The 27,293-nt window shown below is 40.2% G+C and overlaps 1 protein-coding gene across 6 annotated transcripts in view; it reads left to right on the top strand.

Moving 5' to 3' along the window:
- MED21 (mediator complex subunit 21) overlaps positions 1–27,293 on the top strand; it is a 46,195-nt gene that overhangs the window by 3,489 nt on the left and 15,413 nt on the right. Inside the window, exons 2-6 of one of the 6 annotated variants that reach the window (XR_015164154.1) lie at positions 4,473–4,587; positions 5,132–5,232; positions 5,781–5,979; positions 6,314–6,378; positions 8,294–8,512. Coding sequence is in view for 3 of the 6 variants with exons in the window: in XM_086401637.1 (XP_086257763.1) it covers positions 4,473–4,587; positions 5,132–5,232; positions 5,781–5,957 (393 nt within the window). In the remaining 3 variants the exon portion in view is untranslated. Of the gene's footprint in view, positions 1–4,472; positions 4,588–5,131; positions 5,233–5,780; positions 6,266–6,313; positions 6,440–8,092; positions 8,513–27,293 lie in introns of those variants that run through there. The other 5 variants (XR_015164155.1, XR_015164156.1, XM_086401637.1 and 2 more) reach the window with 5 other exon arrangements.

Here is a 27,293-nt window from a genome sequence, read left to right as displayed (position 1 = left end):
AGATCAAATTGCCAACATTCGCTGAATCACTGAAAAAGCAAGAGAGTTCCAGGAAAACATCTACTTCTGCTTTATTGACTACACCAAAGCCTTTGACTGTGTGGATCACAGCAAACTGGAAAATTCTTCAAGAGGTGGGAATACCAGACAACCTGACCTACCTCCTGAGAAATCTGTGTGCTTATCAAGAAGCAGCAGTTAGAACTGGACATGGAACAACAGACTGGTTCCAAATCGGGAAAGGAGTACGTCAAGGCTGTATATTGTCACCCTGTTTATTTAACTTACATACAGAGAACACCATGAGAAATGCTGGGCTGGAAGAAGCACAAGCTGGAATCAAGATTGCTGGGTTATCAATAACCTCAGATATGCAGATGACACCACCCTTATGGCAGAAAGGAAGAGAAAATAAAGAGCTTCTTGATAAAATGAAAGAGGAGAGGAAAAAGCTGGCTTAAAACTTAACATTCAACAAACTAAGACTATGGCATTTAGGGGAAACAGTGGAAACAGTGAGAGAATATTTTCTTGAGCTCCAAAATCACTGCATATGGTGATTGAAACCATGAAATTAAAAGGTGGTTGCTGCTTTCAAGAAAAGCTATGACCAACCTAGACAGCATATTAAAAAGCAGAGACATTACTTTGCCAACAAAGGTCCATCTAGTGAAGGACCATTTTTTTTTCCAGTAGTCGTGTACGGATGTGACAGTTGGACTGTAAATAAAGCTGAGTGCTGAAGAATTGATGATTTTGAACTGTGGTGTTGGAGAAGACTCTTGAGAGTCCCTTGGACTGAGGAGATCCAACCAGTCCATCCTAAAGAAAATCAGTCCTGAATATTCATTGGAAGGACTGATGCTGAAGCTGAAGCTCCAGTCCTTTGGCCACCTGATGTGAAGAACTGAGTCACTAGAAAAGACCCTGATTCTGGGCAAGATTGAAGGCGGGAGGAGAAGGGGATGACAGAGGATGAGATTGTTGGATGGCATCACCAACATGAGTTTGAGTAAACTCCGGGAGTTGGTTATGAACAGGGAGGCCTGGTGTGCCGCAGTGCATGGGGTTGAAAAGAATCAGATACCACTGAGCGACTGAACTGAACTTTCGGCTGTAAGTGCTGAAGTGGACTGTTGAGTGATATTAACTAAAGTAGAGGGAATCTTTTTAGGATTTATCTGAAGCATAATTATTTGTAAAATCTTTAAAATAAAGTTATTTTACCCTCTGAGAACTCCATGAGAGCAAACTGTCTTGTTCACTTTATCACTATAATGTTAATACAGTTATATATACAGTGCTGCTTATAGAGCTGATTTTTTTTAAGTTTTTTTTCCTTTAAGATTTATTTATTATTTATTTACATATGGCTGCACTAGGTCTTTACCAGTGTGCACAGGCTTTCTCTTGATGCACTGAGTGGAGGCTGTGGGCAGGGTGTGGCGTGGTGCCCGGGCTTCTCATTGCAGTGGTTTCTCTTGCTGTTTAGGTAAGTGGGCTTCCCAGTAGTTGCGGGTCAGGGACTCTAGAGTGCTGGCTCAGTAGTTTTGGTGCAGGAGTGTAGTTGCCCTGTGGCATGTGGAATCTTCTCAGACCAGGGATTGAACTTGTGTCCCCTGCATTGACAGATGGATTCATTACTACTGAGCCACCAGGGAAGTCTCTAGAATTATTTTGATAAATATTTGTTGAGTAAATGGACTTTGAGAGCTTCATATGTACAGAACAAACAGGCATTGTATTTAACCTAATGTGAGAATGTTCTCAGTTAACAAACTCCAGTTACCAGAATCAGAATCTATATTTGTACAGGCTCAGAGCACTTACTGCCACCCAATACCTTTGCAAAAATGTGAACAAAAGCAGTGTAGTCAGGAATGAATTTTCACTAGTCAGGCATATATAAAGGAGTAGTAGATAATGACCACTCCAGTACTCTTGTCTGGAAAATCCCATGGATGGAGGAGCCTGGTAGGCTACAGTCCATGGGGTCGTGAAGAGTCAGACACAACTGAGTGACTTCACTCTCACTTTTCACTTTTATGTATTGGAGAAGGAAATGGCAACCCACTCCAGTGTTCTTGCCTGGAGAATCCCAGGGAGGGGGGAGCCTGGTGGGCTGCCGTCTATGGGGTCGCACAGAGTCAGACATGACTGAAGCGACTTAGTAGCAGCAGTAGATAATGAACAAATAGGGTTGAGTTCGATTATTGAAAGCTTTGAAATAGCCTGAAGATTTGGAGATTTATCTTGAAAACCATGCTGGGGCGAGCTCAGAATTTTGGAGCAGAGTAAAATAACCTAGAAAATAATAAGGAGCTACTGTAAACAGTTCTTGTGTGAAGTAATTAGTTTCACTAACAGCATCAGTGATAGTAGAAGGAAAAGGAAAAGATTTGTAATAACATTAGCAGGATTTGAAGATGAAAGTTAAGAGTCTGAAGGTATACTGGTTGACTGGAAGATTCTCAATACAAATTAGATACTAAAGGAAATAGTTGACTTTTGAGTTCTGTCATTCAAATAATGGCAGTGAAACTTAGTGGAAACGCTGATTCACTGATTGGAGACAAAGAGTTGCAGTTTGAGTGGTCAGGACTATGGAGAGAAGTTGGTGGGGAGGATAGGAGTCTTAGGTTTGGAGATGGTAATGTTAACAAAGTTAAGTTTGTTTGCTGGATCCACATCTGGCCAAAGGCTGAGACATCATTTTGCAGCCAGAGAAGGGGTTTATTTATTCGGGAAGTAGCCGAGTGACAAGATAGGAGGGCAGATCTCAGATTGCTTCCCAGAAGGCGAGAGACTTGAGATTTGGAGGACTTGCCTGGTGGTCCAGTGGTTAAGATTCTGCACTTCCAATGCAGGGCGTATGGGTTTGATCCCTGGTCAGGGAACTAAGATCCCACATGCCTCTTGGCCGGGGGTGGGGGGTGGAGGTGGGAAACAAATAGAAAATAAAGAAGCTTGAGATTTTATGGGATAAAGAAGTAGGGTGGCCTCAGGCATGGGGTAAGATGATTGGAGGTAGGGAGAAGGTAATCAGTATTCTGCACAGGAGCAGTTCTTGGGGCTTCCCGTAGTAGCTCAGATGGTAAAGAATTTGCCTGCAATGCAGGAGACCCAGGTAGGGTCATTGTTCCCAACTGTTCTTAACTGGTCTGAACTGGGCAGGACTTTACTCCAAATTTTTCAAATTTTTGAAAAACAGCTTAAGTCCCTTTTACTATAGTGACCCACACATCAGGAGCATTATCTGTTGGGGGTGGTAAGAAGTCTGGCGCTGTATTACGCGGGCTGTGTGAAGCTTGGAAGGTATGCAATTAGGGAAAGAAAGCTAAAGCAAACATAATCATTAGAGGCAGGTTACAAACAAAGGGTTTTGTCACAAGCTGTTTCCTTACCTGCTATTCTGTAAGACGTACTCCAGTCTTTCATTTAAGGTGCCAGCTTCCATTTAACCCCATGGGACACAGTTTCAGTAAGTAAGGACTTGGTATTCTCAGTCTTCGAACTGCTTGAGAAATACTTTTAGAGCACTAGAAGTTTTGATTCCTGGAGAAAAACATTTCAGACATACTTAAGGTGCAGTCTTTTCCCACCACTGTTTCTTTCTACTTGTAATTACTCTGGTTTCAGAAAAGGGGTCATAATACTTTGTATATGAGTCACATTTAAAAATTTAGCCTGGGGCCATTCTGAGATGTTTGCCTGTCAGTTCAGTTCAGTTCAGTCGCTCAGTCGTGTCTGACTCTTTGCAACCCCATGAACCGCAGCACTCCAGGCCTCCCCGTCCATCACCAACTCCTGGAGTCACCCAAACCCATGTCCATCGAGCTGGTGTCAGATGTGCTCTTTTCCACCACTGCTCCCCCAAAGTATTTACTTGTGCTTGCAGAAAGTACTGGCATATATTTCTTTTATCATTCTGTTACCTTGGGAAGAAAAGAAAGATTATTTTGTTTTTCTTTTTAACTGTCTAAACTAAATTGATACCAAACATAGTTTCTTTAGGGCTTCCCAGGTGCACAGCGGTAAAGAATCTGCTTGCCAGTGCAAGAGACACAGGAGACTGGGGTTCCATCCCAGGGTAGGGAAGATCCCCGGGAGGAGGAAATGGCAACTGACTCCAGTATTCCTGCCTGAGAAAAGCCCGTGGACAAAGGAGCCATGGGTTTGCAAAGAGTTGGACATGACTGAGCCACTGAGAATTTAGTTTCTTTGCATGGTTAAAATGTTTATGAATCAGCTATACCCCAGTACAAAATAAAAAAAAATTTTTTTAATTAAAAAAAAAAACAAAAACGTTTAATCATTGTTAGTAATTGGTTTCTGTTATCCAGAATGACTCCTTTCTGTTTTATTTATTTTTGCTCAGAGAACATTATAGAAACATTGCTGCCGCTGTTACCAATAAAATCCTTAAGGAGGATAAATCCATTCTAACTTGGCCACCTTTCCTTTGCCTCCAGCTTGCAGATCAGTTTTGTAATGCCATTGGAGTGCTGCAGCAGTGTGGCCCTCCTGCCTCCTTTAGTAATATTCAGACAGCCATTAACAAAGATCAGCCGGCTAACCCTACAGAAGGTAAATAGATTTTCTTGGCTTCTCTTAGTTTGACTCTCACATTACCTGTAATACCTTAAAATCAGATTTATTGAAAGATTCAACTTACTTTTGGCTTTCTAAAAATGTTATTGTTTGAGAATATTACAAGTTTGTCATAAAAGAAATGAATTCATTACAGTAAATTTACATAACAACTCGTAATTCTTTTCATGTGAAATAACAGATTTTTTTACTCCTCTAAAGGGGAATTGTGTGAATTTAGCTGAATTTTTACTTGTGGGACCTTAATAAAAATAGCATCCAATTTTCAAATTCCTTTATTCAAGGGACCACTATATTGCCATAATAATGAAATGATAATACATTATGCTTAAGTTTTAATTTGAGTTAACATTAAAGCTAATTATCAGACATAGAATTGATGTGTTAAAATTATACTTTTATCATTAGAAGCCTAATACAGAAAAAGTAATGAAGTTTTCAAGGTTTTATTAAACTTTAATTTCTCTTTCTGAAAACTTGAGATTCTCTAATGTCCTCAGTGAGTGCTATCTTTTTCTAGAATATGCCCAGCTTTTTGCAGCGCTGATTGCACGAACAGCAAAAGACATTGATGTTCTGATAGATTCCTTACCCAGTGAAGAATCTACAGCTGCTTTACAGGTAGAAATCTCTTTTCCTTTGAGAATTTTACGAATAGAATTTTGAATTCAAGGAAATAGATTTAGTACCTTATATTACAATATTCAAAGTTACTCTAAATTTTAAAATGGGAGTTTTATTGTAAATTACTGCAGCCTATTTAAGACTGTGCTGAAAATATATAGTTGTCCAGTTTTGACTTACAAGGAAACTTGCCATTTTCCTCAGTCGGATTCTTTTCCTTGCCAATAGTGACATGACAGGGACCATTCTGGATATGGAGTAGAATAGCAGTGTCTGAAAGCAATGTGGAAAGGAGTCTCATGTAGCCATCCAGAGATCTCTAATTGAAAAGTCATCTTTTAAATAATTCATACAGGGAGGACGCTCAAGTAATATCTGATCTTAGGATTTCTGCCACTGGCAAAAAAATCTCATCACAGTGGTCGCATAGTCATCAGATTTAAAAGGAAATACGTGCGCTGCGATTTGTTTCCTCCTCAACATTTATCAGTTTCCCAGGTTTTTCATTTCTCAAACTATTCTTAAATTTGTGTTTTCTCACAAAGGCTGCTAGCTTATATAAGCTGGAAGAGGAAAACCACGAGGCTGCTACCAGTCTGGAGGATGTTGTCTACCGAGGGGACATGCTTCTGGAAAAGATACAGAGCGCACTTGCTGATATTGCACAGTCCCAGCTGAAGACGAGAAGCGGCACCCATAGCCAGTCTCTTCCAGACTCATAGCACCAGTGAGCACATACTGCAGGTGAGGAAAGGACTGTTGCAATGCCAGTAAGAATTCTGCCTCAGATTAAGGTGTAAACCTTACCAGCAGTTCCAGAAACATTGAGCACTATGACACATGTTATCTTTTCAGCTATTTTAAGTAGTTTTCTGTTTTCACTCTTAATAAATAAGCTTGTAAAATCATGAATGAACCAGCTTTAAAAAACTGTCACTATACAACTATTTTTTATTATCTGAGTGAAATTATTGAGGCCAGTGTTGCATTAATGTTCATAATATAATTAATAAACAGCTGTACTATAAAATTCTGTTGTGACATAATCTCTGTCTTTATTTTTGTCATGTTTCTGCAGTCTTTACAAATCAAAACATCCCTCAAGAGGTGGTAAACGCAGAGAGCATGGACTTTTGAATTCAGGTTGACATCCCTCTACGTCTTTAATGGTGACATGGTATAAATTTAGAACTTGAGCAAGAAATGACTCTGAAACCACGTTGCTTTTTAAGAAACAAAGTTAATATGGCTAGATATTAGGTCACTTTTGGAGGCTTTTTCCTCTTTTCCTAGAACCTCAAACCCCATTCTAGTTCATCTCCACATTTGTTTCTAATAAGAAATTGTCTCTGTGTAATTCTCATGCTATTATGAGAAGAATTTTCTTCATTCTCAACTTTTCCCCTCTTATTTCTTTGCCTGTTCCCCCCTCCCCACCCCGTTTTTCTCCTTAATTTGCATAGTGAAATATAGTGAAGTATGTTTCCTGAGTCATAGATTCCTTCTCATTCTTCTTATTTATCCAGAGTTTGTTTTCTGATACTGTAAACCTCTCAGCCTTTATTGCTGCATTCTATTTGACCAGAGCATGCTTCCACTACCTCAGTTATTACTACTTCAATATCATTATCTCCACTGGCCCTTTTTAAGAAATTGTATTTGTTTATGTTTGCTTGTGCCGGGTCTGTTGTTGCGTGGGCCTTTCTCTAGCTGTGTTGGGTAGAGGCGACTCTCTAGTTGTGGTGCACGGGCTTCTTAATGCAGTGGCTTCTCTTGTTGAAGAGCATGTGATCTAGGGCACTTGGGCTTCAGTGATTGCAGCATGTGGGCTCAGTAGTGCAGCTCCTGGGCTGTAGAGCACAGGCTCAGTAGTTGTTACCCACGGGCGTAGTTGCTCCGAGGCATATGGGATCCTCCCGGACCAGGGGTGGCAGCCGTGTCTCCTGCTTTGGCAGGCAGTTTCTTTACCACTGAGCCGCCAGCGAAGTCCAGCCCTTTGTTATTGCTGACATTGTGTCTGCTTTTTCAAGTATACTTATGCATCCAACTCTCGGATCTCCTTGAATTCCATCATAATGAAGCACTTCTACAGTTTTTGAAAAATACTGCTTAGAGAGTACATTTTAGCTCCAGTAAGAGAACTTAGAGAATCATTAACTTTTTAAATTGTTAAATGTTATCCATCCTAACAAATAATTTTAAATGTTAAGCTTATTCTCTCTGACATCACTTAAAGTTCATTTTATTTTTAAACACTAGAATGAAGGATGTAAAGGAGCTCACAAAAGAAAGTAGTCTTCAAAATAATGAACCCTATTCAAAACAATTTGGGCTTCCCAGGGCACAGTGGTAAAAAATCTGCCTGCCAACACAGGAAACACAAGATACTTGGTTTTGATCCTTGGGTCAGAAAGATCCCCTGGAGTAGGAAATGGCAATCTGCTCCAGTATTCTTGTCTGGAATGGAGCCTAGTGGGCTATAGTCCATGGGGTTGCAGAGAAGCAGACACAACTGAATGACTGAGCATACTCAATGCAGTTAACCCCAAGAGAGAAATAAGTTACAGCCTTAAATGGTAGACTGACTACTGTTAAAATATTACTCTTCCCTGAAAGAAACTTCTTATATTTGAAATTGGCATTGCCAACCCCCACCTCCACCCCCAGTTTAAAGTGTTAAAGAAAGAGGACAGTACATATTCTGAAATATGCATAGAGATTGTAGAAAATAATTCATAAAGATTGTTTGCAGCAGCTTCTCTTAGGCACCATTTTGTGGCTATTGGATTAGGAGGTCCTCAGAGCTGAAATAAATATATGGGCAGAACAGTGAAGAAATCCCCCTACTGTATTCCAGGAAATGGCTTCCTGCAGAGAACCACCTTTCCAATATGACTAAGGTACCATGAGTGGATGACTCCTTTGACTACCTGTGACGCAGCCAGACCTAGACCCTCCAGATTCCTGTTTTTGATCTTATGAATTGGTTGTTGAACTGATTGTTCCCAAAGACCACTCTGTACAAAATGCCCTCTAACTTGACTTGATTACACTTTAGGCTGTCCCCCACATTCCCCTGAACTGGAATCCACCCTCGGCCTGAGCCAGCCCTGGAATGTGGAAGAGACCGTCCTCAGCCACACCTCCTGAAAATGGACCACAGAAAAGACCTTCCCTGATCAACTGTCCCATTCTGTCATCTGCTCCCGTTCCCTCCCTCACACCCAGATCTTTCTAGCCTTGCTTACTTGTTCCTATTAAAAGGATCTGATCTGTCTTTGAGCGTTCCAGGTGGCACAGTGGGAAAAAAATCCACCTGCTAAAGAATGCAGGAGACATAGGTTCAATCTCTGGATTGGGAAGATCCTCTGGAGGAAGAAATGGCAAACCCACTCTAGTGTTCTTGCCTGGGAAATCCCATGGACAGAGGAGCCTGGTGGCCTACAGTCCTTGAGATCGCAGAGAGTCAGACATGACTGAGCACACATACACGATCTGTTTTTGAGCAGCTTGCAGACTTAAGTACAAGACTTTGGGACACCAGAGGAACTATTGCAAATGGGCAAGGAGGCGATAGCAACAGGATTCTCCAGCCAATCTGCGAATCCTGTTGCTGTAGCCTCCTTGCCCCTGTTTACAGTAGTTCCTTTGGTGTCCCAAAGTCTTATACTTAAGTCTGAGTTTGTTTTAACACCACTCACTGTGTAGGAAAAGAAATCCCATGACTCTTTAACACATAGCCCCAGGTCTAAGTCTGGGGTAAAGGGTGTGGAGGCATTTACTTCCAGTAATAAATCTATCTGATTCAGAATATCTTGTGTGCATGTTCAGGATAAAATTAAGATGAATGCTAAAAAACTAACACTAAGAGACAACTTGGAGATCAGAGGAAATGATAGTGGAGGTTAGAACATAATTCAGAATTAAATAAAACCAAACTACATATAGAAACTTGTTGCATTTGCTAAGACAGCATTTAGGAGGTACAATATTGTATTCCTTGCTTATATTAGAAAAAAGGGAGCTGAAAATTAATCAGCTAAACTTTGAACTGAAAGAAGGAAATACTAAATCATAACAGAAAACTAAGAAGGCAACTATACCTTGAGAGAATAAGAAAAGCCCAAAGTTGGGATTCAAAAAGACTAAGGTAATGAACAACCTAGGTGAGTTTGATTAAGGAAAAAAGAGAGATGACTTAAATAGTGTGAAATGCTAAAGAAGAAAAAATTGTGTGCATCACAGTCTGTGTCTAATCTCAAGAGTGCATGGGAGTTTTTCTTCATGATTTACTTTGTATTTTGTCAATTCTAAAATGCCTAAATTTTCTTAACTGTATCTTAAATTGGATATTCAGTGGGGAGCTGGAGCTGTTGTTTCATTCTTTAATGGAGCATAAAGTCATGGTATGTGTCAGAATTCATGGGATCTTTGATTTAAAATAGTAATGTAATTTGTCACATTAACAGATTAAAATCAAAATCATTTACCTTGGTGCAGGAAAAACATGATAAAATTCAACATTTATGAAAAAAATAGCAAAGGAGAAACAAAATTTTAATGCGGCCAAGTGACTTACAAAATACAGCAAACATATTGAAATATCAAATGCATTCCCTTTAAGTTTGGGAACAAGACAAGGATGCCTGCTATTAACCACATCTTGAAGGGATTTCTTTGGAAGGAATGATGCTAAAGCTGAAACTCCAGTACTTTGGCCACCTCATGCGAAGAGTTGACTCATTGGAAAAGACTGATGCTGGGAGGGATTGGGGGCAGGAGGAGAAGGGGATGACAGAGGATGAGATGGCTGGATGGCATCACTGACTCGATGGACGTGGGTCTGGGTGAACTCCGGGAGTTGGTGATGGACAGGGAGGCCTGGCGTGCTGCGATTCATGGGGTCGCAAAGAGTCGGACACGACTGAGCGACTGAACTGAACTGATTCATTTTATGCTGACAGTAATAACCTATTTAAGCTTTAAAAAGAAAAATTATAAAATGGAAACAAAATTTCTTATTATTTAAAGATGAAATAATTGCTTAGTGAGAAAAGATTACATAAATAGACGTCAGGAGGTTTTGCATGTTAGACATTAAAAACAATGTACACTGCATTGGCAACAAATCGTAGGAAAAAAAGCTTTTAAAAAAACATTTTCAATAGCAAAAAAACCTTTCAAGTTTACAGTAAAAATGTAAAACATTTAAGGAGAAATAGAACAAAAATTGAAAAATTGTAGAACTATTTTCAAGCATTTTTGGAGCTGGAATAAATGGAGAATAATATCTTTATGAAACAGGAGTCAATATTATAAATATATCAGTTTTCCTCATGAATTAACAGAATTTTAAGTTTCCAACTGAGATTCTTGTGGAAGTTGACAAGTTATTTCTAAAATTTATACGGAAGTACAAAGTGTCAGTAGAAATTAATATTCTCATGAAAAAATAACAATGACAGCTTGCTTTAATAGTATTTACTAATTAAGACAGCATTTGTTCGTGCAAGGATAGATAAACAGACCAATGGCAGAGCTCTAACAGATCCTCACAGATACGAAAACTTGACTTGTGACAGAGATGAGGTTGCAAATCACTGGGGAAAGAATAGAAATTGTGCTAGAATATTGGTTATATACATGCTATATATTAAAGTCATAAAGTACCTCTGGGGTTTCTTTTTGGGGTGATGAAAATTTTCTGGAGTTAGATAGTGGTGACTCTTGCACAAATGTGAATTTAATGAAAAAAAAGATATACTGTAAAAGGGTGACTTATGCTAATTTTTCTCAATAAAGCTGTTATGAAAAAGAAAAAATTCTTGGCAGGTGAAGGGCAAATATCTAAAACTTTAAAAAGACATTCTTAAGGAAATATCTGTGTAACTTCAGGCCAGGAAAGGATTTTTTTAAACTAAAAAGTTCACATTATAAAAGAAAATATAAAAATTACAGTGAGCAATAAGCAATGTGTATCATACTGCTTCAAACCTTTATATATATTAACTAATTTAGAAAAGGCCCACTCCACTATTCTTGCCTGGCAAATTCCATGGGCAGAGGAGCCTGGCAGGCTATAGTCCATGGGACAGGAAAGAGTTGGACACAACTGAGCACAGTGTGGCATTAATTGTATGCATTAAAATTTAGACTTCGTGTTTATAAAAATACTCTGAGAAGAATGAAAGTACAAGCTCAACTTGGGGCAGAGCAGATATTTGCAACATTTGTAACTGGACAAAGGGTTAGGATCTAAAATATATAAAACCCATCTATGAATCAGTCAAAAAAAAAAAAAAAAACAACTAACCCATTAAAAAATTGCAAGACACTTAATCTTTTCACAGCAGAAGAATGGCCAATAAAGGTGCAAAAATGCTCAACCTTACTGATAATCAGAAATTTGAATCTAGCTGTCTAGGTTTTCAGGAAGGTTCACTTTTCTGGGCAGGAGGACAAAACTTATTTTTTAAATTGACACTTTACTAGCTTGACTTATAAATTTCATACATTTATGTATATGATCCCTAGGCTTGCATGTCTTCTTGGCCAGGGGTGCATATGTTCAGGCAGGCTTATAAATGTATGTTTATATAACTTAAAGAAAAGCAAGGAGATTCCAAAGAAAATGCAAGGCAGTGATTACCTTTCTGATGGAAAGAAATTGGTGCTATCAAAGAAGCTAAAAGAGGGTCTTTTAATGTAGTGTAATAATATTCTTTCCTTGAGTAGAGAGGCATGTATTTAATACAACTCAACATTTTATGTAAACTACATTTAAGGGTTGTGTTTTCAATGAAAAGGTTTAAGGTGGCACATTTTAAAGCAGCATAACACATTGTTTTACTTGTGACTGAGTTCAGCAGAGTTCAGTTCAGTCTCTCAGTCGTGTCCGACTCTGCAACCCCATGGACTGCAGCACGCAAGGATTCTCTGTCCATCACCAACTCCCAGAGCCTACTCAAACTCATGTCCATTGCGTCAGTGATGCCATCCAACCATCTCATCCTTTGTCATCACCTTCTCCTCTCACCTTCAATCTTTCCTGGCATCGGGGTCTTTTCTAGTGAGACAGTTCTTCACATCAGGTAGCCAAAGAACTGGAGTTTCAGCTTCAACATCAGTCCTTCCAATGAATATTCAGGACTGATTTCCTTTAGGATGGACTGGTTGGATCTCCTTGCAGTCCAAGGGACTCTCAAGAGTCTTCTCCAGCACCACAGTTCAAAAGCATCAGTTCTTCGGTGCTCAGCTTTCTTCACAGTCCAACTCTCATATCCGTACATGACTACTGAAAAAACCATAGCCTTGACCAGACGGACCTTTGTTGATAAAGTAATGTCTCTGCTTTTTAATATGCTGTCTAGGTTGGTCATAGCTTCTCTTCCAAGGAGCAAGCATCTTTTAATTTCATGGCTGCAGTCACCATCTGCAGTGATTTTGGAGCCCCCCAAAATGAAATCTGTCACTATTTCCATTGTTTCCCATTTGCCATGAAATGATGTGACTGGATGCCATGATCTTAGTTTTCTGAATGTTGAGCTTTAAGCCAACTTTTTCACTCTCTTTCATTTTCATCAAGAGGCTTTTTAGTTCTTCTTCGCTTTCTGCCATAAGGGTGATAGCATCTGCATATCTGAGGTTTTTGATATTTCTCCCGGCAGTCTTGATTCCAGCTTGTGCTTCATCCAGCCCAGTATTTCACATGATGTACTCTGCATATAAGTTATTAAGCAGGGTGACAATATACAGCCTTGATGTACTCCTTTCCTGATTTGGAACCACTCTGTTGCTCCATGTCTGGTTCTGACTGTTGCTTCTTGACCTATATACAGATTTCACAGAAGGCAGGTCAGGTGGTCTGGTATTCCTATCTCTAAGAATTTTCCACAGTTTGTTGTGATCCACACATTCAAAGGCTTTGGCATAGTCAGTAAAGCAGAAGTAGATTTTTTTCTGGAACTCTCTTACTTTTTCTATGATCTAGCAGATGTTGACAATTTGATCTCTGTGTCCTCGGCCTTTTCTAAATCCAGCTTGAACATTTGGAAGTTCACGGTTCATGTACTATTGAAGCCTCTCTTGGAGGATTTTGTGCATTACTTTGCTAGCATGTGAGATGAGTGCAATTGTGCGGTAGTTTGAGCATTCTTTGGCATTGCCTTTCTTTGGGATTGGAATGAAAGTTGGCCTTTGCCAGTCCTGTGGCCACTGCTGACTTTTCCAGATTTGCTGGCATATTGAGTGCAGCACTTTCACAGCATCATCTTTTAGGATTTGAAATAGCTCAACTGGAATTCCATCACTTCCACGCACTTTGTAGTGATGCTTCCTAAGGCCCACTTGACTTTGCATTCCAGAGTGTCTGGTTCTAGGTGAGTGATCATACCATCATGGTTATCTGGGTCATGAAGATTTTTTTGTATAGTTCTTCTGTGTATTCTTGCCACCTCTTCTTACTATCTTCTGCTTCTGTTAAGTCTATACCGTTTCTGTCTATTATTGTGCCTATCTTTGCACAAAATGTTCCCTTGGTATCTCTAATTTTCGAAGGTATCTCTAGTCTTTCCCATTCTATTGTTTTCCTCTATTTCTTTGCATTGATCGCGGAGGAAGGCTTTCTTATCTCTCCTTGCTATTCTTTGGAACTCTGCATTCAAATAGGTATTATCTTTCCTTTTCTCCTTTGCCTTTAGCTTCTCTTCTTTTCTCAGCTATTTGTAAGGCCTCCTCAGACAACCATTTTGCCTTTTTGCATTAGTTTTTCTTGGGGCTGGTCTTGATCACTGCGTCCTGTACAATGTCATGAACCTCTGTCCATAGTCTTCAGGCACTCTATCAGATCTAGTCCCTTAAATCTATTTGTCATTTCCACTGTATAATCATAAGGGATTTGCTTTAGGTCATACCTGAATGGTCTAGTGGTTTTCCCTACTTTCTTCAATTTAAGTCTGAATTTGGCAATAAGGAGTTCACGATCTGAGCCACAGTCAGCTCCCGGTCTTGTTTTTGCTGACTGTATAGAGCTTCTCCGTCTTTGGCTTCAAATAATACAATCAATCTGATTTCAGTACTGACCATCTGGTGATGTCCATGTGTAGTCTTCTCTTGTGTTGTTGGAAGAAGGTGTTTGCTACAACCAGTGCGTTCTCTTAGCAAAACTCTTGTTAGCCTTTGACCTGCTTTGTTTTGTACTCAAGGCCAAATTTGCCTGTTACTCCACGTGTCTCTTGACTTCCTACTTTTGCATTCCAGTCTGCTATAATCAAGAGGACATCTTTTTTGAGTGTAAGTTCTAGAAGGTTTTCTAGGTCTTCATAGAACCGTTCAGCAGAACTGGCTTGCTATTAGCCACTGCAGATATTGTTGGAAAAGGAATTTTGATGTGTTTCCACAAGACTGACTCTCACTCTGTCTCCTGAACTCCTCAAAACTTCAACACTAAGTGGAATTTAGAAAGGTGAACTGCCTACGGCCATGTCCTGTCTCTTCATCCTTGCCCCTGCCTATGGAGGGTTGCATTTTTTTTCTTCTTCTGGTTGCCTGAAAAAGGCCTTAGATGGAGGGAAAGAAACTCCCTTAAGGCACTGATGCTTTAATGATGCAGATTGGGTCTTCTGAGACCAAACAGGCAACAATCTTTTACCACAAGAGGGCAGCTTGACCCTGAACTTTGGTTCTATTCGGGAAGCTGATGTGTCCTAGAAGGGAACCTAAAGACTGTTGCTGCTGCTGCTGCTAAGTCACTTCAGTTGTGTCCGATTCTGTGTGACCCCATAGACGGCAGCCCACCAGGCTCCCCCGTCCCTGGGATTCTCCAGGCAAGAACACTGGAGTGGGTTGCCATTTCCTTCTCCAATGCATGAAAGTGAAAAGTGAAAGTGAAGTCACTCAGTCGTGTCGGACTCTTAGCGACCCCATGGACTGCAGCCCACCAGGCTCCTCCGTCCATGGGACTTTCCAGGCAAGAGTACTGGAGTGGGTTGCCACTGCCCTCTCTGAGGACTAGCTGGTTTGGTAGCAGATATCACAAGTCCTCTGGAATCCACTCAAAGCTGGTGTTGTGATTCTGATTTGAACTAGTGTCCTGCTGGAGCCAGCAACTTGAATCTATGACCAGGACAGCATATTAAAAAGCAGAGACAACATCACTTTGCCGACAAAGGTTTTATGGTCAAATCTATGGTTTTTCCGGTAGTCATGTACAGATGTGAGAATTGGACTGTGAAGAAAACAGCAACGAAGAATTGATACTTTTGAATTGTGCTGGAGGAGATCTTGAGAATCCCTTGGACAGCAAGGAGATCCAACCCATCAATCGTAAAGCAAATCAACCCTGAATATTCATTGGAAGGATTGATGCTGAAGCTGAAGCTCTAATACTTTGGCCGCCTGATGCAAAGAGTTGACTCACTGGAAAAGACCCTGATGCTGGGAAAGATTGAGGGCAGAAGGAGAAGATTATGGCAGAGGGTGAGATGGTTGGATGGCATCACTGACTCAATGGACATGAGTTTTAGCAAGCTCCGAGAGACTGTGAAGGACAGGGAAGCCTGGTGTGCTGTGGTTCATGGAGTTGCAGGGTCAGACAGACTTAGAGACTAAAATAAACAACAGTGACCAAATGTCTACTCTTGTCTGAAAAGGAGAGGGACATAACATGGCTCTTCATAGAGAAGTTGTTAAGTCCTAGTGATGACCACAGAGGAAGTTCCTTGAGCACTTCTTCTGGATGGTGAATGATCTTTTATGTCCACGTTCATTGCACAGGTCACACAGCAGGGACCTGCTACTTTCTGGGTGAAGGCAGGAGAGACAAAGTAAAAAGTGATTAATAGTATAGGTGCATGCACTACCCTGCCACTTATCAGTTGTACGACCTTGGGCAGGTTACCTATGTCCATGCAGAGCTGAAAAATAGCAATAATATTGCTAATTACCTCATGGGGTTATTATGGAGGGTAAATGACTATACAGGTACAGTAGTCTAGCATCATTCTCCTGGACACATTCTCCTGTTTTGTTTTTATTTTTTGTTGAAGATTGACCCAGATTTGATCCCTGGGTTGGGAAGATTCCCTGGAGGAGGGCATGGCAACCCACTCCAGTATTCTTGCCTGATGAATCTCATGGAGAGAGGAGCTGGCAGGTTATAGTCCGTAGGGTTGCAAATAGTCGGACATGACTGAAGTGACTTAGCAGACACGCATAGCTGATTTACAGTGTTGTGTTAATTACTGCTGTATAGCAAAGTGGTTCAGTCATACACATATATACATTCTTTTTTTCTTTTTAAATTCTTTTCCTTACGGTTTATCACAGGATACTAAATATAGTTCTCTGGACAGTAGACCTTGTTATTATGCAGTGTTTTTGGCCAAAAATGATTTTCATCATCTATAAAAACTCTCCTATCTAAACACTTACAGTATCTCTAAAATAAAACTATCTGATCTATTTTAAAAGTTTCCCAAATGTTAGTTTTGAAAGAATTTATTTAAAATTTGGAAATAGAAAAAGTTTTAGTCTTTGCAAGAACAATGTATTGACATCTGGGCAGGTGGAAATTTACTACTTAAATGCTGGAAAAAAACCAAAACTTTTATAATAGGTGGATGAACTGATTTAGTAAATGCAGCTAACCTTTATGTTTGAATCCATAATATTTTGCAAGATCTTTTTTAGCTGTCAGAGCCATTATTACCAAATATTAGAATAAACTAAACTTGAAACCAGAATTTTATATCACTTTATCCCATAGTCCCAAACCAAATATTATAGAAACAAAGCTATTCAATTATATTTCTCTCACTAAAATTTCTTTGGTGAAGTCCAAGAAAAGTTTTATAAAACATAAAATAAAAATATTAAAGAGTAATTTTAAATTTGTTTTAAAAATATTTATTTGGCTGTGTCAGTCTGAGTTTTGGCATGACAGATCTTCATTGCTCTTAGTTCTTCCACAGCATGTGGGATCTTAATTCCCTGACCAGGGATGGAACCTGTGTGCCCTGCATTTCAAGGCGGATTCTTAACCAATGGACCACCAGGGAAGTCGTAAGAATAGTTTTAAATCCTTTCAAAATTTCTGTCTTTAGAAGTATGACAACTGAAATATATTAGCACAGTATTATGCCTATAGTTTATAAAAAATAAATATGAATATATCAGGAATAGCAGCTCAACATTTGTTTGGATGGGGTGTCCAATAAAAATTGGGGATCATAACGCCTATATGATAATAAAGCAACCCTTATACTTAATTATTAGGTCATCTCAGTAGCACTACATGCTACAGAGAAATATTTGTGAAAGAAAACTTCATTGCCTTATTTTAAGAAATTGCCACAGCCACCCCAACCTTCAGCAAACACTGCCCCATCAGTCAGCAGCCATCAACATCGATGCAAAAACCTCCACTAGCAAAAAGATTATGACTCACTGAAGGCTCACATGATGGTTAGCATTTTTTAGCAATAGCATAGTTTTAAATGAAGGTATGTACATATTTTAGACAAAATGCGACTACAATATAGTGTAAGCGTAACTTTTTATGTGCAGTGGGAAGCCAAAATATTCGTGTGACTTGATTTATTGTGAGCTTAGTTTTATGTGATGGAACAGAATCCACAGTATCTCTGAGGTACAATATCCCTGCGGTGTGCCTGAATGTTAACAATTTCCCATTTATTAGATATCATCCAACCCCAAATTCTTCAGAGTTCTTGATAATTTTTAAGAGTATAAAATGTTCTTGAAACTAAAGTTTGAGAACTGCTGCCTCAAAAGAAAAATAAGACAATGTACTTTTACATTGCTAAGATTGCTTAAGGGTCTAGGAGAGAGAAATGAGGTGGCAGATGTAACCATCAGTGGTTACATTTTTTTCTTCTTACTCTTTCCCCTTTGAGGTCTGGTATAGCTTGGTATTTTATTTTAGTTGTTTTATTATGGCAAGAAGAATTCTGATACTCTGGAGGTACATCATAAGTCACATGACCCTGATGAGCATGACAATGAAGCATTTTCTTGTCAGTTGATTCTAGACTGTTTATATTAATGTTGTTTATTTCTCAGACCCAAGATTGGGGAAAGTTGGAAGACTCTACTTAAAGTACACTCTTCTGCGAGAGCTAAAATTTAAGAAAATCCTTAGACACCAGGGTCATACTTGTGATCTTAAAATTATTTTTCTCAACCCACAGTGAAGAAATTACTTATTAAACACAGGTGCTTTTTGAGGAAAAAAAATCCAATAAGTGATTGAATACACAGTTTAATTTTGGAAGAGTTAAGCTCCTTCCTGACGTAGTCTACTCTCTCAGATGGTGGCTTATTCTAAATACTTCAGCAAATAACACCAAACAGTATAGTAAATCTCTATCTTTCCTGAGAGTGCTGCTGGAATAGATTTCCCCCTAACCCTGGCTGGGGCTCTCTTTATTTATTAGGGGGATTAAACTTAATTCCCTTGATTTATACTTGTTCTTTCTAACAATGGTTGATACATAGGAATTCAGAGAGGCTTTTTCAGATTTGAGATGCAAGTTCAATGTCAGCCTTTTTTTTTTTTGGTTTTGGTAAATCAAAACAAAGGAATAGTTGCCAATAAAGCACGCTATACAGAATCCAGGACTTATATAGTGACTCTGAATTGAAGTTTACTCCCTTGATTTTGCTAGAAATTAGATGCAGCTACTGAGAATACCAGAAGCGTCGGCTTCAGGGTCAATAGATGTAAGCTGAGCTTAGGAAAATAGGATCTTACTTTGCAGGCTTCCGATTACTGTTGCAAGAACTTCTTGAAAGATTATTGATACATCAGCTGTTGAACAACTCTTTTCTCTGTAGAAGCCATAAGATGTAACAGTTTAGTATATAGGCTCCAGGTCTGAGCCCTGGCCGTACCACTTACAAGTCATGTGACCTTGGTTAAGTGACATCACCACTCAGATATTGAATCCCTAAAATAAGAAATATAATGACCAACCTCAAAGGATTATGCTGTTGATATGAATAATAAATGTCAAGTATTTGGTCTGATATGAAGTAACCAATAAACATTATTTATAATTGGTTTTCTTTTATTTCTTGAACCTCCCACAGCTCCGTGATTATTGTGAGGTAGAAATCACTACTTCTAAGGAAATACTGAGGGTCAGCAGTTAACTGTCCATTGACCCAGAGCCCATGGCCCTCTGATTCCAAACTCAGGACACTTCCTAATACTCCATCCTGAATCTTGTAAGTATAGGAAAAAGACTCATAAAACCTTGAACTCTTACATAATCTTATACCTCATTTAATAAATGCAGAGAATTTATGGAATCTAGATAAGCATATAAATTTGAACTTTGAACCTTTGTGAACAAACATACATTAATTATTTAATTTTCTGTTTACTGTTGTTTTCGGGCTTCCCTGGTATCTCAGAGGTAAAGAATCCACCTGTCAATGTAGGAGCTGTGAGTTCGATCCCTGGGTTGGGGAGATCCCTGGAAGTAGGAAATGGCAACCCACTCCAGTATTCTTGACTGGGAAATCCCATGGATAGAGGAGGCTGGTGGGCTACAGTCCATGGTGGTGGTGGTTTAGTCACTAAGTCATATCTGACTCTTTTGTGACCCAAGGGACCATGGCGTCCACGAGTCAGATACGACTTAGCAAATGAACAACAAAAAATATATTGTTTTATTACTTTCACATGGTACTAAGATCCATCTCTATCAGTAGCTGTTTATGGACCCAAACTTTATATTTAGGATAATTGGGTCACACTGGATGTGGTAGTTTCTCAAAATTCTGGAGAGCAGGGACTGTCTTAGCATGGTAGAGAGTCCAGCAGAGTGGCCTAAACAGCTGAGTATAATAGAAGAGGTCAGCTAGTTTTTCATTCATGATGCAAATATTTGTAGCATCCCCAGTGTGTGCAGGGACTGCTCTGGGATACGGCGATGAGTGAGCCAGACCAGGTCTTTACTTTTAAAGAGATCACATTCTAGAGTGAGGAGATGAGCAATTAACAAATAAGCAAATACATCAGAATGGTCATTTCAGATAGTGTAAGTAGGAGCTAAGAAGACAATAAAACAGGGTGATGGATACAGGCTGATAGGAGAGATGCTGGGGTGTGGTGGGGAAGTCAAGTGCAGTTGTCTGGGAAGACCTATCTGTGGGGGTGGCAATTTTAGCTGGGACTTTGATCATTAAAAAAAACCAACTGAGCCAGGGCTCAGGCACTGGGAACAAGCTTGGCATGTTATAAGAATAAAAGGAGGGGCTCATTATGAATAATGAAACTCAAAATCCTTATGAGGTCTTTTTTGTCCACATAGGAAAAATACAGGCTTGGGATTACCAGTTGCTTTAGTCACTTTTATTTACCTTCTAGAAAAAAAGAATAGGAGTGGCTGAGGTACACCTTTCCTTTGAAGTGCCTTAAAGGGCAAAACTGGTTCCAGCTTGTTTACTCTTATTACAGTGCTGAAATGTGTATGGTTTTCCTTAAGATATTTGAGAACCAAAACTTTTACACTTAGGAGCATTTGGCTCATCTGTGAAATGTTAGTTTCTCTTAGTAAACTTCACCAAGGATTTGGAATTTGGTATCCCTATTTATAAATCTGATCTTTAAGCACACATGATGATTCACACTAAAGAAAATAGAAGATCTTACTGTAACTCCACTTTTAATTTCTTCCATTTTTTTCTCACTCATTGTAAATAGTCAAAGTACCTATGTATAGAAAAATCAACAACTAGAGAACAGAAGAAAGGTAGAGATGATTTGGGATGTTTGCCTTTCCTAAACCATGTCAAGCAGAATGTTGTTCGTTGTTCAGTCACTCAGTGGCGTCCGATTCTTTACACCACCACGGACTGCAGCACGCCAGGCTTCCCTGTTCTTTACCGTCTCCTGGAGCTTGCTCAAACTCATGTCCATTGAATTGGTGATACCATCCAACCATCTCATTCTTTGTCATCCCTTTCTCCTCCTGCCTTCAATCTTTCCCAGCATCAAGGTCTTTTCCAATGAGTTGGCTCTTGGCATCAGATGGCCAAAGTATTGGAACGTCAGGCAGAATACTGTAGTTATGAAAGTTCTTATGTTTGCTGGGAGGGAAATACTGTTTGTATCTTTCCGTGTCTAACCAGAACAGTGGAAACAACTCAGCCTTTAGCCTTTAATATAGAGATTGCAAAAGTGTTAGAAGGGCTGAAGGTTCAAAGAGGTGAAAGGACGCTCCCCAGATATCAGTAAGTCCAGGAAGCTGTCAACCTGCATGGCAGGAGGAGCGAAAGGGAAAAGGATGCTGCCTGAATCCTGTGAGTGCTGTGCTATTGAGACTTTGAGAGCATCTCTGCCGCACTGCTGCTGGAACCACCACAGCTGCTACTTCACGTGAAGCCAGCAGTCCAAGTGATGGTTCAGGATTCTGGAAACCAGCTTTCTGGCTTTTGCTGATAGGCTTGCTGCTGGAGCTGCTACTTGTCCTCTGGCGCTGTTGCTATGACCATGCCACCATTACAGCAACCTGTGTGGCCCGTGATGACCTGCCATGGCCAGTTGGCTGGCTGCCGGAGCCAGAGCAGAGGAGGAAATTAGGGTTCCTTGGCTCCTCCTGCTTTCTAACCTCTTGCCAGGACTTTCTGTGCCAGAACCTAATCAGACCCAGCAGATGGGAGAGTCTGGGAGATGTGGTTTTCAGGCTTCCAACCCCTGAGAGGCAGGAAGGAGAATAGTATGAAGTTGAAGACCAACAGTCAAGTAACTATAACAGTACTCGAATAAGAAAGGTAAAAATTGAGTTAAAATTAAATTCATTTAATTTTAATTCATTTTAAATTAAAATCCATTGATTTTAATTAACCTTAAAAATTTGATTTACTTCACGATTTCTCTAAACCTTTAATACGCTATTGTGTTTGAAAATTTTCAAAAGGGAGTTTGTAGTGCTTCTACACTTTGAGTTTGTAGTGCTTCTCAATTTTATTTGGTAATTTTCTCCCCACCAAACACAGTTTTAACCTTTCATAAGACCTCAGACTAGGATAAAAACAGGGCCAAACAAAAATGCTATTTTCGTTAGATTATAATGAGGCCATAGGATAATAAATTATATAAAAGATGTTTTCCTCATGAATTCTGAAAACTACAGAGGACAGATTAGAGTGGTAATGTAGGAATTCAAACATACCAACACCCTGAAAACTAATTATGTTAAAGAAATGACACTGACAAATCCTTGCATTTCTTGGATATTTTTATAATGGTCGCTTATTGTTTTGGTAGCCCAATACATGAACATCTTTGAGAGAATCACAAGGGGAGAAATAAAAAATGAAGAGCTCTGATTGATATGGAAACTGGAGGAAAGGACAGTCTTTCTGGTTAGTTAATAGTTGTTGAAGTTGCTCAGTTGTGTCTCACTTTTTGCAGACCCATGGACTGCAGCACACCAGGCTTCCCTGTCCTTCACTATCTCCTGGAGTTTGCTCAGAGTCATGCCCATTGTGTTGATGATCCCATCCAACCATCTCATCCTCTATGGGCCCCTTCTCCTCTTGGCCTCAATGGTTCCCAGCATCAGGGTTTTTTCCAGTGAGTCAGCTCTTTGTACCAGGTGGCCAAAGTACTGGAGCTTCAACTTCAGCATCAGTTCTTCCCGTGAATATTCAGGACTGATTTCGTTTAGAATTGACTGGTTTGATCTCCTGGCTGTCCAAGTTAATAGCTAATTCTGATAATTCAGGACAGAGAAGCCTGGTGGGCTACAGTCCATGGGGTTGTAAATAGTCGGACATGACTGAACAAATTTTACTGTATCTACAGAGACACCGTGAGTTCAGAGGCATTAGGCTAAGTGTCCAGAGGGAGCAGATGCCAGCAGCACAGCTGTGACTCTCCAGCAGGGCCAGTGCCAATAGGGCACCCTACACAGATGGCTCTATTGGCAGGGTCTTAGCTGCACTTTGTCCATGTATGTTCCTGCCTGAGTCTGTTTATTTGGTCTTCTTGCCTATTGTGTAACTTTCAACCCCTCCCCAAATTATTTTTCTCCTTAAGCAAATTAGATTTATTTTCTTTGTTGCGAGAACTCTAACTGAAACATTCTTAGAAAGTAGAGAAAATCAAAGGGAAACTCAACATTCTAATTTTTTTCCCACCGATAAGAAAGAAAAAACTGATTATATCAGGGAAATTACTATGAAATAAAATCTGCCTCCCAATGCAGGAGATGCAGGTTTGATCCTTGGGTCAGGAAGATCCCCTGAAGAAGGAAATGGCAGCCCACTCCAGTATGATTGCCATGGAAATTCCATGGTCAGAGGAGCCTGGTGGGCTATAGTCCATGGGGTTGAAAAAGAGTCAGACATGACTTAGTGACTAAACAACAACAATTACATCCCAACAGAATGAATAGGTTTGACAAAGCAGATTTACAAAAATTCGAAGAAATACCATATGTAATAGGGAAAAAAAGGAGAACACTCTAAAACATTATCTCATTGCATAAATGTGAAAAATTCCAAAGAAGAAAAAGTAGGAGAAATGTAAAAAGACAGTAGGATGGCTGCAAAGACTAAAGTCCAGAATAAGAGTAAGTTTGTGAAAATTCTTAATAAAAATGGAAAGATTTTTAAGGCATTATCTGAACAAGAACAAGAGATGGGTAAGCCAGCATCTTGGGAAGGATGCTAGACGGTTAATGTTAGTTGCTTAATTGTGTCCAACTCTTTGCTATCCCATGGACTGTAGCCCTCCAGGCTCCTCTGTCCATGGGATTTTCCAGGCAGGAATACTGGAGTGGGTTGCCATTCCCTTCTCCAGGGGATCTTTCAGACCCAGGGCTCAAACCTGGATCTCCTGCATTACAGGCAGATTCCTTTCCATCTGAGCCACCAGGGAAAGTTAGATCAAAGTTATACGAGGACAGGTTAGACAAAGGTTAAATGAACAACAGAATGAATGGACTAGATGATCTCCATGGTCCTGACCATTCATAGTACTTTATGATAATCAGCTTAGTCATTTCTACGTTTGCTCCAGGTTCTCTAGCAAGAAGGATTGCCTTTAGTTTGCAAACAGCAGAACAATCTGCCTAAATATAGACAACCTAGTTAAGACCAGTGCGGTAATGAGAGAACTCAGCCACATAGTAAAATGAAATCATAAATGTAAAAAGACTTTTATATGCTCATTTTAAGACTGTGATCAAGAACTGCCAATAGCTCTGTCATGTGAAAAAAAATCCTCCCTGAAGTAGGTTAGCAAGAAGAGAAAAAAAATTGGAGATGGGGAGACAAAGTGAGTCCTGGAAACTCAAGTTAATTAGATTATGACTGCATCCCAGCCCCTTCCAATCACATGGACAAATAATTCCACTTTTTTTTTTTTTTTGCTTGTTTCAACTTTTTTATCTTTAGTCACAAGGCCAGAATGATAATATATTCATAGGTGAGGATTCTGATGCTCAATCACTCAAGTTATAAGCAGCAAGCAAGAGATGCAGGCTTCAGAGATCTTTGAGATCACAAACCCATTACTCTTTCCATTTTGCCTCTATTGATCAGTAGTTCTCAATCAATTGTTTGCTGAAAGGTGCCAGGGTCCTGTAGGAGAATCTCCCTTGGAGAGTTTATTATGTGTACTTAGTCGTCCAGTCATGTCCAACTTATTGGAGGTGGATTCTTTACCGTCTGAGCTAGACAGGAGAATTTATTACCACCTAATTATTTGCTCCTCTCCCTGTAAGAAGAGCCTACAGCCTTGTAGTGCTTCCCTGTGGGAGACTATATTGATACATTTTCCATCTACATTTCCCACCATGGCATATTCTTAGATTCAACTCAATATTTAGATGCACAAAACTACCATCGATTACTTTGGCATCAGATTCAGCAGAAGAACATAGGACAGGAACCACAATTTGCCAGCAGGGAAGCATCCAGTGATGCTTTTCTACGGGACATCAAATCACACAGCTTCCTGGGGACAGCTCGAGTGCAAGATGTGACATACCTGGGACTGGTGCAGGACCCACGCACGCCCCACAGGAGCCAATGTCTCCTTTAAAACTTCAGAAGCACAGCTTTCAGCATCCCCACAAGGACCTGCTCAGTGAAAACTGTCACCACACTCAGGCAAGCTAAATCTACACAGCCTCCATCAGGGATCTATTATGCATTTATATTTCCTCCCAGTTGTTGATTGGTTGGTTTGGTCGCTAAGTCATGTCTGACTCTTGAAATTCCACGGACTGGCATCCATGGAATTTCCCAGGTAAGCATACTGGAGTGGGTTGCCATTTCCTTCTCCAGGGGATCTTCCTGACCCAGGAATCGAACTTGGATCTTTTGCATTTGCAGGAGGATTCTTTACCAACTGAGCCACCATGGAAGTCCAGTTCCTCTCAGGACAGATGCAGTTTCCAATCTGAGATCATATTTACTATGAGCATTGTTGTTGAAGAACACTGTTAACACATTACTCTCCTCTGGGTCCAGGGGAACCGAGTTAGTGCGTTAACTGAAGGTCAAATTCTTACACAGCAAGGGAAGATTCTGTTAATCATTTATCCAACCTGCCCTATTGATAATGGCTTTGACTACCTGATTAGCTTTGACTAATAGACACAGCAGCCATTGCCTGGTTCCATTCCTACCCTCTTCCCTCTGCTAAGAGACAAGGAGGGGCATCATCTTTGGCTCAAGCCCTGAAATGAAGGAGATAGTTGGAGCAGAACCATGGGGCAGAGCTGCAGCAGATCCTTGGCCACCAGGAAACCTTTAAGATAGGTAAATGTTCTAATCCAGGGGTCCCCAATGACTGGGACCTAATGCCAGATGATCTGAGGTGGAGCTGATGTAATAACAACAGAAATAAAGTGCATAATCAATGTAATACACTTGAATCATATGGAAACCATCCCGCCCCAACCTTCTCCCAGGTGGGTGGGTAATTATCTTCCATGAAACCATTCTTGGTGCCAAAAAGGTTGGGGACTGCTCTTCTAAGCCATTGCTAATTGGAGAGTTGTTTGTTATTGTAGAATAACTTGTTTGTGATTCATACAACCTCTTTGGAAAGATGTAAGCTGGGTTTATCACTCCCCAACCAGGATTCTCTAAGGAGAGTTTGCCAATTAAGCCAGCTAGCTTTTTGATTCTGGCAATAATCCCCAGCTCAAGAGGCTGATGGAAAGTTTGCCCTTTTTGAGTAATCTGGCTGTTAGGGCAGTTCAAGTAATGTCTGAAAAAGACCACATATGCAGATTGTACCCTTTATTGTTCCACTGCACCTTCCTCTTTGCACCAGTCAGAGTCTAGTCAAGAGACAGGAACTGCACAGTTATTTGGCAAAAAGAATTTAATATAATGAACTGTCAATTAGGTATAAGATTGTCAACTTGGTAACCATAAAGGTATAAAGAGAAATCGAACGTACTGCCCACATAGCAACTACAGGAAACTGTTAATTACCTTCAGGATCAAGGAAACGGTTGACAAGAGATTGGAATGATTATTAAAACAGAGAAACTTAGAGAAGGGGCCCTGAGGAGCTGAAATTCAGCCATCTGAGGAAGAGGGTGCTTCTCAGGCTGCACTGGCATCTCTGGGTCAGAGGAGGAGCCCTGCTGAGCTGGGACCCAACTCTGAGGAAGAGTCGGCTGCCTAGTGTCCTTGAGGGGATTTGAGGCAACTTGTCCTGCAAGTGTTGAGAAAACTGCATACTGGATCTACCTGCTACTACGGGGAATAAGAGTTAATGGGGTGCTGCTGGCAATAACCATAGCCAGCTGGAGGGTCACAGGCCCTTCTTCCTCCTCCAGCCCTTCCGGCTCCCTCTAGCGCCCCGTATTGTCAGAGCCTAACAAGGAGCCGCTGGCAAAGCAGAGATGTGGTTTGTAGAGTCGCAGCAAACTCCTCTGTGTCCATGCACGTGGACTCCTGGCAAGGGGGCAAGTGAGGGCAGAAGTCCAACCTCTACTGTTCTTGCCAAGCCCTGTGCGGAGCTCTGGCAGCCTGGGGAAGAGGCCTTTTTTTTCTAATTT

The sequence above is a fragment of the Bos grunniens genome, chromosome 5 (genome assembly GCF_055505025.1).
Source record: "Bos grunniens cultivar Pamir isolate PY7600 chromosome 5, Bosgru_T2T1.0, whole genome shotgun sequence".
NCBI classification, from domain to species: Eukaryota; Metazoa; Chordata; class Mammalia; order Artiodactyla; family Bovidae; genus Bos; species Bos grunniens.
This window is presented reverse-complemented; position numbering and strand designations above follow the sequence as displayed.